The sequence below is a fragment of the Monopterus albus genome, unplaced genomic scaffold, assembly GCF_001952655.1.
Source record: "Monopterus albus unplaced genomic scaffold, M_albus_1.0 scaffold8.1, whole genome shotgun sequence".
In the NCBI taxonomy this organism is placed as follows: domain Eukaryota; kingdom Metazoa; phylum Chordata; class Actinopteri; order Synbranchiformes; family Synbranchidae; genus Monopterus; species Monopterus albus.
This window is the reverse complement of record NW_018127888.1, coordinates 249,917-265,701: the sequence shown is the minus strand read 5'-3', so window position 1 is coordinate 265,701 and position 15,785 is coordinate 249,917. Positions and strand designations below refer to the sequence as shown.

General features: G+C 40.8%; 1 protein-coding gene across 1 annotated transcript; it reads left to right on the top strand.

The window, feature by feature from the left end:
* Positions 1-8,170: 8,170 nt before the first annotated feature.
* On the top strand, positions 8,171-14,548 carry tp53i13 (tumor protein p53 inducible protein 13). Its single transcript, XM_020586031.1, has 10 exons — positions 8,171-8,203; positions 8,632-8,909; positions 9,040-9,117; positions 9,418-9,453; positions 9,788-9,846; positions 10,453-10,531; positions 11,250-11,378; positions 11,730-11,933; positions 12,078-13,170; positions 13,390-14,548. Exons 2-10 carry the CDS (start codon positions 8,796-8,798, stop codon positions 13,494-13,496), a joined length of 1,899 nt encoding a protein of 632 aa, XP_020441687.1. The 5' UTR covers positions 8,171-8,203; positions 8,632-8,795; the 3' UTR covers positions 13,497-14,548.
* Positions 14,549-15,785: the final 1,237 nt, after the last annotated feature.

The window sequence follows — 15,785 nt, the reverse complement described above, 5'->3', positions numbered from 1 at the left end:
GACACCTGTTGAACATGTAGGTGAAAATAAATATCATAATGTGCATCAAATTCTGAATGACAACCCAACTGGTGGTCCACTCTTTTATGTGTAAATATATATTTAAACAATCAAACCATAAATGTGTAAATCTGAGTATCAGAGAGGGCTGGGAGACTTGAAATCAATTCTGCCAGTGCGCCTTTGAGTATGAGGCTCTAAAATGTGACCTATACTCTGAAAAAGAAGCCTTTACATCCTCTGTGAAGGACAAATATTAAAAAAAAAAAGTTCTACACAACTTATTTCAGTTATATTTATCTAAGGGCAGGTTTGAAAATAATAATATAGGTAAAAACAAAACAAGAACCTTAGAAATATGTTTTCAGGTTTTTTTTACTATACATATGTATCACTTGGTAATACTGTATGATATGCACCAATTGCTTTTGCAAAGGGGAATGCACAGGGCCTAGAAATGCACTTGATATCAGCAGTCATCTGCAAACATAAAACAGTTTCATGTTGCTAATGGGAAATGCTGTTTACTTACCAGTGTGGGATATGGCAACATTGTCCCAGACATAAACCTTCTCCTCATCCTTCTGCTTCTTTTCCTTTTTCTTCTTTTTCTTCTTCTTGTCATCCTGAACATTGATTTTTTTTTTTATAACAGCATGTTGCTTTAAAAAAAAATGCTGTATGTTTGCTTCCACATGAAGCTTGTCTACAAACTTCCTTAATAAAGAATATATACAGATAGCCATCAGAATCAGAGTTGTGTGTGCCTGAGTAGTTATATCTTTCTATCGGATTAATGTTTTACAATATGGTTTCATCACAGTGACATGATAAGCTGCACCTACTGTGGACATGCAGCCAAAGCTAACAAACAAAAACTGATATGCAGAGCCTGTGCACAACCGCACTCCATACTGGATACATACACACTCAGTACTACTACTACCACTACAGCACAACACACGCCCACGTGTTTAATATCTAGGGTGTTCCCATTCCAATTAAAGTGACATATGTCAAATATGACTTCATTTACATGACTTGCTGTGGTAGATAAGGTGTTTCAGTCATTGTGGGTGTGAGGGTGTTCCCCTGCTGTCAGATACAGCCTGATATCAGATCCAGGATACTTGAGCCTCTGCCTTGTGCCCAGGATGAACTGCATTTCACTGTTATGTGCACTTACATTTGACTTGTTCTGCTCACTGCTATTGCTTGTTTACATGAGATGAGTCACTTTAGTTTTCAGCCTCTGGATTTTCCACCCATCCCCCTCAGAAAGTGTACAAAACATCATGCTATCATGTGACTGCTGTCAGTTGATCTAAAATGTTACCAAACTAGATAAAAGGTGAAATGTTTTTGATACTCTGTGCTCTTTGCTATGCAGTTATTTCAAAGGTGAAACTGCTGATAAAACAGGCCTGGGGAGGGTTGATGTGTTTATCACCCATCTTGTCAAAAGACATAATAAAAGCTCAGTTTTTATGCATTTAAATATAGTGAATTTGATACCAAGCGCTTCCTAAATATTCCCCTAATATTCCCTGTATTGCCAGCTCTGACAAATGGTAGTAACATAAGTAGAAGGGACAGTGAGCTGATGTGAAACTCTTTGTGCTTGTGGCCAAGTGCTAAATTTAACAATGCTGCAGGAAAGATTTCTCAAAAATTGACATAAAAAAAAAATTACACTGTAAACTCACCAGATTTACAGATATTTGCCTTAAATCTGAAAGCAGTGAATCAAGCATCCAAGCCTCTCAAAATGATCAGTTTAAAAAGAATATGCATGAGGAGGTGTCAGGCAAGGCTCTGTGGTATGGGAAGGCATGTGATAACAAAAATGCATGACATGCGAGAGCAAGTCAGGAGCTGCATGGAACTAATATAGCTTGGAGTCCTTGATCAGCACCTACCTCACTGTCACTATCTGAGGAGGAAGAAGAAAAGGAGGAGGAAGATGAGGATGTTGAGGATGAACTGGAATCCTGTGGAAAAAGAGCAGAGAAAGGTTATTGCCCAACTTTTCTACATACTGAACAGGATTATTTATATAAGTGACAAATGAGAATATAAATGAATGAGTCACTACAACACAATGAAGTCAGATACCAGTACACCCAGCCGGACAAAGGAGGGGCTCTTCAGGCACTTAGCAATGCACAGTGGAAATTTCACAAGCAACCATTTTACCAAAAAGTCACACAGGAGCACACATACACACTCCTCAATCCAGCAATGTCATGAGCCAAGCAAATTGCACAATTTCAATCCTGTTCTGCTTGTGGCCAGTATAACCAGCAGGACAAGGGTGAGGCTTTTCTAACACTTGGCATTGTACAGTGCAAACTACACAAGCAACCATTTTACCAAAAGATCACACAGGAAAACACATACACACTCCTCAATCCAGCAATGGCATGAGCCAAGCAAACTGCACAATTTCATTCCTGTTTTCCTGAGACACATACTTTCTTTTTCCTCTTCTTCAGCTTTTTCTTCTTCTTTCCCTTCTTGCCAATACCCTCATCTTCACTGTCTGAGGAGAGAGAGCTGTCACATGAGCACAGTCCCTGGTGAGAGACAGTCAGGTGGGAATAAATACACACAAACAAGGCTGATGTCATGAAATTATAACAAATATATAATACACATTTTTTAATATTTGGTGCTGAAATAATTTTGATCAGTGCACTCCAATAAGTGCTCTGTATTTTTCAAATATCTCTCCTGCTCACCTGGCCATCTCCTGGTCCTGAGGGGTGTCCCATCTGACCCTTATCTTCCTCCACCTTGCCCAGGTTTTCAGGCTCTGGTACCTCGACAAGGGGCTGCAAATTACCAGGAGAGACCGCTGCTGGCTGCTGGACACCTACAGCAGCTTCTCCACCTGGAGCTAAACAGTACAGAGTAATAAGATTAGAGATGTTTGACCAGAAGGCACCAATTATTCTGATCTCTTGTATAAACAAACTCTATGGAGGATCAGCTGTAGCAACCCATTTTTATCATGCTGGTTGTATCAAAACAACTAAGAGAAATGCATGGACTGCTTTTCCTGATTACACCACTTCCTTATAACAAAAAGCTACATTAAAACACAGAGGCATACAGTATACTGTAAATCAAACCTGAGGGAACCGATCAGAAATTGGGAGCTTGTAGCTTGAATACTTTGTACTTTGCCATAAATATGGTGAATCTACACATTCCAGCAACTCCAAAAAGTGCAGCACCCCAAACAGTAAAAGAAAATAGACTAGGTTCATCATAGAAACCCCTTAATAAAACATTAATAAATAGATGATTTGCTTTGTTTCTGAGATGATTGTTGCCTGTTGACTAAGACATGCAAATAAAAGTATAAACTAAAGCAAACTACTAAAAAAATAATAGTATATAAATGGTAAACCTTTAGGCCGGGTGAACTCCATTTGGATTCAGGCTTCTTTGTGGAGGGACCCAGGTGGCCTCTGACAGAGCCACCTGCGTGTGATTAAGAGGTAAAGGTGTATGGGCCTAGAGTCATATGGGATCAGTGGGGAGTGTCGGTGTTGGCCAAAGATCAAAAAGACGCCCCTTCACAATTTTCAAAGTAAAGGTAACAGTGAAGGAAAAGTGTCAACACTGCAAAAACAGTGTGCACTAAATAATTATGTGGTGAGCTTGCTGTTTTCCTTGATGACATTTTTTAATGTGACAACATTTGACAGCCTGTCTGCTTTGATTTGACTGACTATTTTATACTGTTTGTTTTATTTTGAAAATAATTTTTACACCAACTGTTATTCTGGCTCTACAGCTTCCTAGTGGAATATTTTGGTTTACTTTAAAAGTTACATATGAACGCCTGCAGAGGTCGTTGTTCAGTCATTTTCAAGCTGCAATACTCATCGTGGATACCCATGCAGCCATCACAAGAACCCAACAGTATACCCCATCACACTTACAACCATATCTACATAACTACACATGTAGGCACACCTATTATACAGTTCAACAGCAGAACAAAAAATATGTTGATCATAGAGCTCAATCTCTCTCTAATGCACATTATTACCTTCATGAAGGGAGGATTTATTGCAACACTGTTGTATTAGTTTTAACTAGGCGTACCTAATAATCTGCCACCATGCTGAAATACTAGGTTTAAACTACAGTATAAATAGTAAGTCATTTACCTGGACATCATGGCGAAAATATAATAGACTGTTAATTTATAGATTTTTAAACAATTTACCAATCTAAATAATTTATTTCACTGATTTAATTTTCTAATTTATTTATGTATTTAAACAGTATGTGCTGTCACTTGGCTGAACTCCATAGGGAGTGGCTGACATAGGATCAGTTAACAGATCATAGACCTGCAAGAAGCTGCATATTCCATCTATACTAGATGGATCTGCTGATGACTGTGGTAACACTCACTGCCTGCTGCACAACAGCTCACATGCTGGTTGGCTGCGCCTGTGTCTACAGAGGGTGCAGCTGGATGGACTAGGGCTCAGAGCCCTGACTGCTGCACTCTTCACCCCCACGCATGTACATTAACAACAGAGTCACAGTGGCAAATGTGGTTGCATTCACTGGAAATGCACAGAGCAAAGTGGACATGAGTTCACATGTGAACATCCTCCACCCCTCCTCCTGTAAAAGCTCTGTCTGACGTAGTCCATAATGCTGTTATACTGGCTGACAGCGCCGACCCCATCCACCTGCAGAAGCAACTTGATCACATCCACAGGATAGGTGGAGATCCAAGAGGCAATGCACGACATTCCACCGGCAAACAGCAGCTTAGGGACCATGTACGGGTCTTCTGGCTTGATTGATGGAGTAATGTGGATTTCTTAAACTGAACATTTAGTTTTACATCTATACGAATGTAATATTTGTAACTTGAATAAGTAATAAATACAGAAAGTTATTTAACAATATGATAAGGAGTAGTTTAATTTATTTTAAATTACATTACATTTAGTTACATTTATACTGTTAATCTGGCCCTTTGAGGGCAACTATTATGCTAATGTGGCCCTCGGTGAAAATGAGTTTGACTCCACTGCTGTAGGTCAGCAGCACTGGTGGTGGTCGTTGTTAACACAGGCCTCGACCAATCAGGTATGGAATTCACACTGATGATTCGCATGCTTAAATTTGGCATGTTTTTACACCAGATGCCCTTCCTGACACAACCCTCTCTATTTATCTGGGCTTGGGACTGGCACAGAAGTCACTGCTTGCAACCCCATGTGGCTAGATTTTTCAAAAAAAAGTAATAAACAATTTTTTGAATTGCTCTTCGTCTGGTCCCTCCCCTGAGACCAATTTGCCATGGGAGACCCTATCAGGGGCTAATGCCCCAGACAACACAGCTCCCAGGATCACTGGGACACACAAACCACTCCACTACGTTAAGGTTGCGATTCCAGGAGAGGTTTTTAATTTGGGTGTTACTAAATTATACCAGATCTGTCAGTACGTCTCTGACAGTCCTGTCATGTAATTCAGTAATGGGTCTGGCCGAATTGATTTGTTTTCATTCATCCATCCATCCATTCATTATTTATATAATCATTTTTCCAATAACTATAAAAATAAATAAAACATTGTATATATGGTATATAATATATTAATAATAATATAATTTAATATAATAATATAAAAAATTATTTCTGAATAGGGTATATACAAACACTCACACTCACTCACACTTGGGGCCAATTTAGAGTCGCCAATCAACCTAAGATGCATGTCTTTGGAGTTTGGGAGAAACCGGAGGACCCGGAGAAAACCCATGCAGACACAGGGAGAACATGCAGAAAAGACCCCCCCGGGTTGGCTGGGGCTGTGAGGCAACAGTGCTAACCACTGCACCACTGTGCTGCTTTGATTAATTTGCTTTCTTTACCAAAAACCACAGCATTCTTTGCCAGTTCATCCTGAAAGGCACCAGGGAGAGACTCCTGGTCCTCACATTGTCCATCCTCATGCTGTTCATCAGTGTCATCATGCTCTTCACAGCTGGTGACTTCCTCAGCATTGGGCTTAACTAAGAGCTGCTTATTGAGTAAGACCTGCATGTCAAGCACGGTTCCCAGTGTCTCCAGCATTCCCTCATAGAGCATGACCTTGCGATCAGTTTCTTTCATCATCTCCTCTGCCATCTTTTGACTAAGGCTGTCTTTCTCAGTCCTTAAAGTCTTGATCTGCTTGAGATCTTGCTCCACCCTGTCCGCATGAGCCAGCTTTTCAGTCTCTAGCTCACGCTGAAGGGCGTCTTTGTCCGTCCTCAAGGCCGCGATCAGCTGGAGATCTTTTTCCATCCTGTCAGCATGAGCAAGCTTTTCAGTCTCTAGCTCATGCTGAAGGGTGTCTTTCTCCGCCTTCAGGGTGTCGATCAACTGGAGATCTTGCACCACCCTTTCTGCATGAGTGAGCTTTTTGGTCTCTGAAGGGTGTCTTTCTCCACCTTTAGAGCATCTTTCTCCGCCTTCAGGGCGTTGATCAGCTGGAGGTCATGCTCCACAGTGTCACCGTGAGACTTGTTTTCTGTCTCATGCTCACTGTGAAGACTTTCCACCTGCTGCTTGAGAGCGAGGGTATCCTTTTCATTTTTCAGCTCATGGTGTGAAGCTCTGAGCTTCTCCAGTTCTTCTTGAAGAGCGCTGATCTTGTTCCTCTCCGTATTGAGCTCAATCGTAAACCTGTCCTGGCATATGGCGTATGCCACTTTCAGCTCCTCATAATCTCTCTGAATCTCTTTCTTCTTCTTTCTCTTGATGTCATTGCCCACCTGAGTGGCAATGTTTGAGGCACTGAGAGCTTCAGCGTCACTTCAGAACCAGGCCCCTTTTTGCCTGCACTCACACACCCAACACAACCCTTCATCTTCTTGAGTTAATTCAAGCTAACTGTTACCAAACAGTCAATAGCACTAGTCCAATATCCTAAACAATAACAGTGAGATTGTGCATCCTGCCATGATGCCCATCTCCAGTTGCTGGCAAGTTGTAGTACTCTGCTGTTGTGAAACATATCTGGATATCCTGAAAATAACTGAGATTTTCAAGTATGAAAGATGCAGAAGATTGCTTTATTGGCCAGATGGGTCAGACACACAAGGAATTTGACTCTGGTAATTCAATGTGCATGTGCATATCCCCATGCAAGGGGCAAGTAAACAGTAAACCAACATAAGGCTAGTATAACAAAATAAGCAGTATAAAAAGGCAGTAAACAATGCAGACAGACAAGGAATGCTCATTGTGAAATGAGATAAATAGGAATAAAACAGAGTACTTAAAAATAGAGACTTGTACTGATCTGTATAATCTCTTCCTGAAGTCCACTGTCATCTCCACTGTTCTGAGTGTGTTCAGCTCCCGGTTGTTGCAGCTACACCACAGGACCAGCTGCTCAACCTCCCGTCTGTAGGCTGACTCGTCGCCATCTCGGATGAGACCAATGACCGTTGTATCATCAGCAAAGTGTAGGAGCTTGAGAGAGGGGTCCTTCGAGATACAGTCTTTGGTGTAGAGTGAAAACATCCAACTGGAGAGCACACATCTCTGGGGGGCTTATAAGTAATATATAAATAAATGGTTTATATATGTGACTGTACCATGTTTAGAGGGCCTATAAACTGATGAAAGGGTATTTTATTCTAAAAGTATGGTATAATTTGTTCTTAACTGAACATATTCACACTTACCTTACATTTTGAGGTCATGGGTCAGCTTGAAAACCACTGAACAGGCATTGTATTACTATTAAGGTTGACTTGTGTTGTGTGGAGATTGGTCTCCCTATTCGAGATGTGTGCAAACAGGTTATGTATGTTTCAGTACGCTGCCCTGCTGCATGCCATTCATATCCTGAATGACAAGAGAGCAGCATATCTGGGTTGTCTGCATGAGTAGGTCTGGTCGCATCTAGAGTAGTTTTGTCATGCTTGACAGGTTGGTATCAGTTGCGACAAACTGTAAACAAGAATGATCAAATTATAATATAAGGACAAACATTTTTTTTAAATCAGTGCTCTTGTGTCGCCGCCCAGAGGCTATTCAGAGTTAGAGCCATGGGATAGAGTTCCACAAGTCAAACATCTATATTTTGTTCCTCTCCAATTTCCGTAGGAGTAAAACTTGAAACACTACCGTATTTCCGGAAGTAGAACTTCATTCCAAATATAAAAGTAAGGTTAATAAAATTCTAATTTAAAGAAAAAAAAGAACGACTACTCGGTCACACGTACAGAAAATTATATACAAAAATTTAAGCGACTCATTATATATTTAAAATACAAACATGACACATCTAATGAAATTGATTGATGATTCCACAGCTGTATTTTGAAATTCCTAAGAAATCCTTAGCGTTAGCTTTTAATATTGTAACTTAACAGTAGTGTATCATAAAGTGATTTAACTACTAGATATGGGAGTTCGCAACACTTCCCATTGCTTTTGTATGCGTTAAATACCAGTAATGGAATTTCATTTATTTTAAATTTGTAGCAAATGTAGCGTTAGAATAACTAGTTAGCTAACGTTAGCTTAACATAAAACAACAGATGCGACGCTGGATTGGTATTAAGTTACTTTTTTACCATCTTTCTCACAGCTCCAATTGTGGAAATGTGCCAAAAATTTTGGATATTTGGGGATTATGAAAGGTTGGCCGACATAATTGTCAGTCACGGTAACTTAACTCAAGGGGACCACGGGGAAGCTATGACAATTACCTAACTTTAAACGTGGGCTCGTTCACGCTTTAATAACTAACTCATGCCGAGCCAAACAACGTCCCCGCCGCTGACGGTGACTGTGCTCGCGCTGGGGGTCTTTTTGGGTCGCTGCGCTGTCTCCGAGTCCCCGGAACCAGGATGTGACAGTGGAAAGGTAACATATGTTGTTATGTTTGTTGGTTGGTGTGTGTGTGTGCGCGTCACGCATTGTTTAAGTATACGAGTTATGTTTTGTTATTATATGCATGAATGCACTCAGTAATGTGTCTGCCTGTGTGAGGCAGCTGTCTTTGGATAGGGACCTACCTGCAGATGCCATTTACTGGAACTGTCCGGTGTCTGCCTGGCCAGAGCCTACTCAGGTATGGATACAGCAGACATCATCATCATCATCATCATCATCAGTGTTGCACTTAATCTGTAGAGCCACACTAGCTCAGATGAGTGTGCAACAATAAATTGGGTGCCAGGAATTAATAATAATAGTATAAATAATGATGATGGAAAATATTAATGGTTGTGGTTAGCCCTGTGCATGTGTCACTGCCGGTAATATATCTCTTAAACTACTTCTCGTCTCGCTTGGCATCCAAAATACAGTAAAGTTGCTGGTGTTCAGGTTGTTCTGTTTAATCAATATTTACTCACTTTGCTGTCTACAGAGACTTCCCAGTATTGACACAGTGTATGATCCTGCGGTAAGTAAACATTTACCGAACAGCTGCTATGTTTAACATATTTTCCTCAACCTTTGACTTTGCAAACACTGTACTGTGATTAAAAGCACACCCATATAACGCTCAGACTTAACACATTTGAAGTGAATGCATGAAATAAGCAAAAGTTTCACCCTGTAAGGCGTTTCAGTTTACAGACTATATTTACAGCTTCAGTTTGATTAACTGTTGTAAAGGAGAGTTTGGTAAAGACTGAACTTTGTATTTATCATTGGTGGTTAATAAATGTGTCCTTAGAGGTCACCCGGAAATAAGCAGATAAAATCTAACTGAACCGAATTTCTTTTCACTGCAGCCAGCCAGACAGATCTGTATGGATAAACCCATTTCCTACAACCACACCATTCCCAACAGGTAAGGCTGTGTGGACAGACATAATGCATGTACTCACAAGAGGTGTGGAGAACACAAGTTAGGAAACACTGCCACATGCACACATACTAAATATAGAAACCTGTAGTCACTAAAACCCACAGCATTGACTTTATTGTCCTTTTCTACTTTTGCTTTCTGTTTGTAATACTGCAGTAAAATTACCAACAGATGTAATTGTGTAACTTATATAAGGGTTACTGAGAAAACTAAGTTGTGTGACTATTTATAATAATAATAATTTAGTTTATATAGCACAGTTCATACAATAACGTGCTGTAGAACAACAAATTAGTTTTCCATGTCTTCCTTGGAGAGGAATGGTTGCACATGGGCAGTATTACTGAGATAGTGGTGCAGTGTTTTGCACCTCAGTTTTATCTTTGCTTTGCTGCAGGATATTTTTATGTCATCAATATTTATGCTGTTAATACAGTGAGACAGTTTGTCAATTTGGCTGGTGTAGTCTGATGCAATAAAGATGTACAATTGTGTGTCTTCTGCACAGGTATAAAAATCAATGTCATATTGTCTAATATTACTTCACAAGGGAAGCATATTATAATCTTGTGTCTGTCTGTGTTGCAGTGGAGCATACAGACCAGTAATGGCAGAGAGTGGAGAGTACTTGTTCTGTCCTCCTCAACGGTGGCTCAATAACTTGCATGTAAGTCACAACATCAGACACCTCTTGGTGCTCTCTCTCGTTTTTTTTACCATTTCCTCTTTATCCCTCGTGTTATATAAAATCTACAACTTTACAGCAATTTCACAACACAGTTTGAAAACAACATGGCATTGTTGGCTCTATACTGCAAGTCCACACTATTCTGTGGATTCTCGTTCACAAAAGTCATCATTATTTTTACATTAAATGCCATAGTAGTTTGTTTATTTTGAATAGCAGGGTTTGTAGACTAGTCCATTTGTTGTATACAGTACAGCAGAGACTTGCCCACATTCTCTTCTGTATTATATCCCAAGTCTGTTTTAGCCAGTAATGTACTATATCAAACTTTGGAGTTAAGACACAATGTACTGTTTCCTTGCATAAGTAATACAGGGAAGTCTGCCAGCACTTGCTGTACCTGTTTAGACCCTTGGTAGCAGGTCTGCCACCGGAGAAGGATTTTCTTGAATTTCAGGGATTAAACAAACAGTATTAGCAAGTGAGGGATTGTTGTTAATGGGTCACTGTACACCATAATGTCAGAAGGCTCTGTAATTACCACTCATTTAACACATTGCTTGGCAGCTTTTCTTCTACACAGAGGGAAACCAAACCTTTACCCCTTAAGTGTCTCCTTCAGCTGAAAAAAATTATTAACAGGAAAGGAGGGAATGCAGTATTTAATTGTGTGTTTGTGTTGGTGTGTATTTTCCAGCATGGAGTGCCTGTTTTACTCTACCACCCCTGTGCTCCTCTCCAAGAGCATCTCTCTCTCTCTGTCCTGGCCCGCTCCTGTCTGCCAGACTACATCATTACCTCACATCCACAACTCAGTAAGCATATGGTGAGGCAAACCCCCTCTATTCTGTAACCTATCAAAAGAAGTAAGGCACAGTGGGGTCTCCACAGTTCTGTTACCTTTTAAGGGTGTAATTTTAAAAACTAGGAACTTTGAGGATGTGTATAAAGTAGCAGAAAATGAAAATACTTGAGTAAAGTACAGATACCTCAAGATTGTACTTAAGTACAGTACTTGAGTAAGTGTATTTAGTTACTTTCCACCTCTGGACACAGCTAGTTTATCTTTTTTTATAGTGGCTCAAACAGAAATATGCTCTGACTTATTTGATTAGAAGGTGAGTTTTCAGCGTCTAAAAGAGAATGAGTGGGTGTCCACTTTGTGCTCTGTGTTCAGCCAATAGCCGCGGTATCCTGGGGTCATACTTTGGAGCTGGCCACAGTGGCATCTTTGGACATCTGTGGTTGGCTGGAGACCAAAACAACCACAAGAAAAGAGCCCGGTGGTGTGAGCCAGAGCAGGAAATACAACCTGCTGTTGACTTGGCCAGCGGAGCAACACAGACAGCAACATCCAGAGAAACACTCAACAAAAATTAAGGTTTGTAGTCTTGACTGAAGACTGGGCTGTTCACATGTTGTTAATTATCAGTACTTCTATGTGCACTGCAATGAAAGCAGTATAGATTAGTCATTTCAGTAGCCTTGTAAGTATCTCTAACTAGCTGTTGTTGTAACTCCCCAGGAGTCTCTCAGGCGGTGCTGTGAAGAGACCATCTCTTCTCTCCTGAATGGAGCAATGGAGGCAGAGCTCAGTTCCAGTATGAAAAAGGAAAGCTTAAAAAACACAAAAGGAAAAGGCACAAACAGGCAAATTAGAGCTGCCATCAGAGAAACACAAGAGAATGTTAAGTATGAGAACAAGATAGCCAACACAACACATGCTTCAGGTTTTTTGAGCAACAATACCAATACAGGGCTGGTTCAGAACTTGAGCACGCTTGGACCATCAGCAGATTTGCCGCCAGGGAACAGGGCTCTCTCAGATTCTCCTTCTCAATCCAAGGTCCACAGTTTAAATCAGGCCCTTACACCAAGGACTACAACTTTGCCTGCACTTGGAAGTGGGGCTTCTGAGACCCAGAAAGGCAGGCTAATGCTGCAGAAAGCAGCAGAGCAGCCCAGTCCTAAACATACCAATCCAAGAAACCCTAACCCCTCAGCTGGGGTGTATGCTCTTGCAGCTGCTGTGGACATAGAACATAATGGCACATCCAGGCCCAGAGCCCTGGCCCTTAGTTCCAGAGATGAAGGCTCTGCCAAACAGAAAGAAAAAGACTCCTCTAAACACAACCTGAAAGAGAATGACTCTCAAGAAAGAAACTTGGATAAAGATATCACACCTGATGGCGGGATGAGAAGTAATGCAGTAATAGAAGTAAAACAAAGAGAGGTGGAGCAAAAGCAAACACATAGTAACAACACTGGCTTTGACTCTGTTTCCAAATCCCAATCAGAGTCTCCACCCCAGTCACAACACCACTCAAACTCAAAGCTAGTCCATTACCTGCCTAACACCCATGACTGTGATGGCTGCAAAGCAGGCGAACACTGTGAATGCAGCAAGGACACAGGGGCTGAGACCCGAGCTGCTGCTGTGAAAAATGGGTTGCCAAGGACCCCCAGGTCAGACGAGGCGGTGTGGGCAGCAGCCGCACTGGGCTTCTTGCTGGTTCTCCTGACGCTGTCAGTGCTTCACACCCGCCTGTACCGCCACTGGAGGACCACGCCCAGTTTTTACTGGCATGACCCACGACAGGACTATGACAGCGTGGCAGGTTGGTGACCCACACAGGAATCTGTCCTTTTAACTAGTGGGATCCTGTCAAGTTGGCATGTCATAAATGTGCACCTAAAAAGTCATTTATGCTGCTAATTAACCCAGACAAACAGACTGAACCATATACATAACCTCTTAGGTGGAGGTAACAATGTGCCTTTGTTTTAATTCTTAAGCAGTGAATTACTATTTTTTTGTGTTTGTGTGTGTCTCCTAGATGTGATTCGCAGAAGGTTGAGAATTGCGAAGAAAAGGCGGAAAAGAGGCAGAAGACAGGAGTGTGTTCTCTTGCCAAGCTCCTCCAGCTCAGATGAATGTCTTTAAAAAAAAAGATCGAAAGATCCAAAAGAATGTCAAGTAACAGTTCAAGTCTCATTGCACATAGAGGAGGATGATAAGTGTGTTTCCATATATGTAATGTATTGTACCTACGACAGGGCTGAAGTGAAATAGTTGAAGCTGGAGGTTCAGTGAGATCTTGTATCCAAATTGATTGGAAACAAGTTGACAGAGGACCTGTCCCGTCGGTTGCATTTGGATTGTTTAGATTGTGACTGTCGCTATATCCGTTTCTCTACGTGAAGGAAAGGAGAAAGGAAAACTGCCAATTGACCATCCAAAACAAGAGCACAGGCCTTGTCAATTTTTCTACCTGATGTTTGTTTTTATTATTACTCATTGTCGGTACTGTATTTTTTAGGAGTAGTTTTATATGTGGCTTTTACATGTGAAGGTTTTAGTGTGCTAATAAGTAAGTTGCTGTTCTAAGCGATGTTAGATAAACTTCAGGGAAAGCTTTACAGAAGTGTGTGGAGTACTTTTTGAAATGTTAGATGTTAGGATGTTTTCTCAACACCATAAGCAAATGTCGGCATCCAAATGTTTACTGAATTTACCGTAATTATACATTTTATTGTAACTCAAATTATAGCTGGACCAATACTGGATTTTTTTGGGCTGACACCAATACCGATACGTGTGCCAAAAAATGTAAATGTGAAAACATCTTTGGAAGAATTACTTAAATTTGCCATTCTCTTTATCTTTGGCATTTCTGTCTTGCTTGTTTTTTTACTTACTGTATTGGTTGACATACACAGAACATTTGTAAAGGAAAGACATCAAATTTGGGCAAAGATAACTAGATTAATGGCATGAAATAAAATGGTGCAAGAATTTTTTTCAGATTTCAGTAGGTATTCAGAACCTTTACTGTCATACTAAACTGTAGTCAGGAGCATCCTGTTTACTTGACCTACCCTAGAGATGTGTCTAGAACTTGATTGGAGTTACCTGTGGCAATTTGGACACCTGTGTATACAAGATCCCGCAATTCATACTCTGTGTCAGGGCAAAAACTAAGCCATGAAGTCTGAGGAGCCATCTATAGACCTCTGTGGTGAGACATACTGTAGCTCGGGGAATACAGTAGGTATAAACCATTTCTAATGCTTTGAGTGTTCCCAGGAACACAGTGGCCTCAATTATTGTGAAATGGAAGTTGGGTGAGTTTAAACCACCAGGGCTCCCCCTACAGCTGTCCAGTCAAACTAGGTAAGCAGGGAAGAAGAGAAAGAAGTTCTCTGTAGAAGGACGGCTATCTCAGCAGCACTGCATCAGCCAAGCCTTTATGGAAGACAGAAGACACTTCTGAGTAAAAGGCATATGACAGCCTGCTTAGAGTTCCCAAATGGCATTAAAAGGAGTCAGAGAATGAGGAAAAAGATTCTAGTCTGACTAGACAACAATGGAACTGCACAATTCAAAGCACTATGGCTGATGAACACCATCCTTACAGAGAAGCATGAGGGTGACAGGACAGGGAAGAACGAATGCAGCCAAATAGATGTATCCTTAAAGACGACCTGCAAGACTCCACACACATAAATATAAATAGACCCCAGACAATTAACTTGTTTTATTATTTTATTACAAATGTACAGCTTATGAGTTTCCATTATGATTGACCCTTTTTTAAGTCAGTTTTTTCTACTTTATACAGTTTCTTTTAATGTCTTCTGTTAAAAGATAACTCTCCCATCACACATCTCCCAAACTGTAGTGCTGTGAAGGAACAGACAGAGCAACAGTACAGGCCACAGTGCACCACCAACTGCTGCAAGTGTACTGTATTTGTGTGTACGATTCACTGGTTGCAAATTTAATGTTTGTATTTGTGGAGGACTTGATCCAACTGGTAAATGTGGAAGCCTGTGTTTTTAATGTTGGAAAGCATGTACTGAATTCTGGACATGATGAAGATGTGATGTGAAAGTGTTGGAGATGAACTGACAGAAGCAATTAACATTCACACACGGACTCCTTATGTAGTGTTCACTAATTCGGGGGACACACACGGACTCCTTATGTAGTGTTCACTAATTCGGGGGAGGAATAGGCTGTGTGCGTTTTAGACCATCCTCCCGCCATTTTGAGATGACTGTGGTGCTAAACCAAAGTGTGCTTCAGACTTTTCTTATCCCACATTAAACCCTTGCATCCTGCACCAAATGTACTTGAACTAAGACCTCTAGAAAAGTGCAGTACATAATGTAGATCCTACTTCCTCCAGCTGGTGTTTGAAAATAGTGCAACTAAGACTACACCTCGATC

Excerpts from the sequence above, each read along its gene's own strand:
- tp53i13 (XM_020586031.1), top strand. The coding sequence starts at position 8,796 with ATGCCGAGCCAAACAACGTCCCCGCCGCTGACGGTGACTGTGCTCGCG. Across the intron at positions 11,379-11,729 it reads CACAACTCAGTAAGCATATG|CCAATAGCCGCGGTATCCTG; the intron begins GTGAGGCAAACC and ends CTCTGTGTTCAG. Across the intron at positions 11,934-12,077 it reads AACACTCAACAAAAATTAAG|GAGTCTCTCAGGCGGTGCTG; the intron begins GTTTGTAGTCTT and ends GTAACTCCCCAG.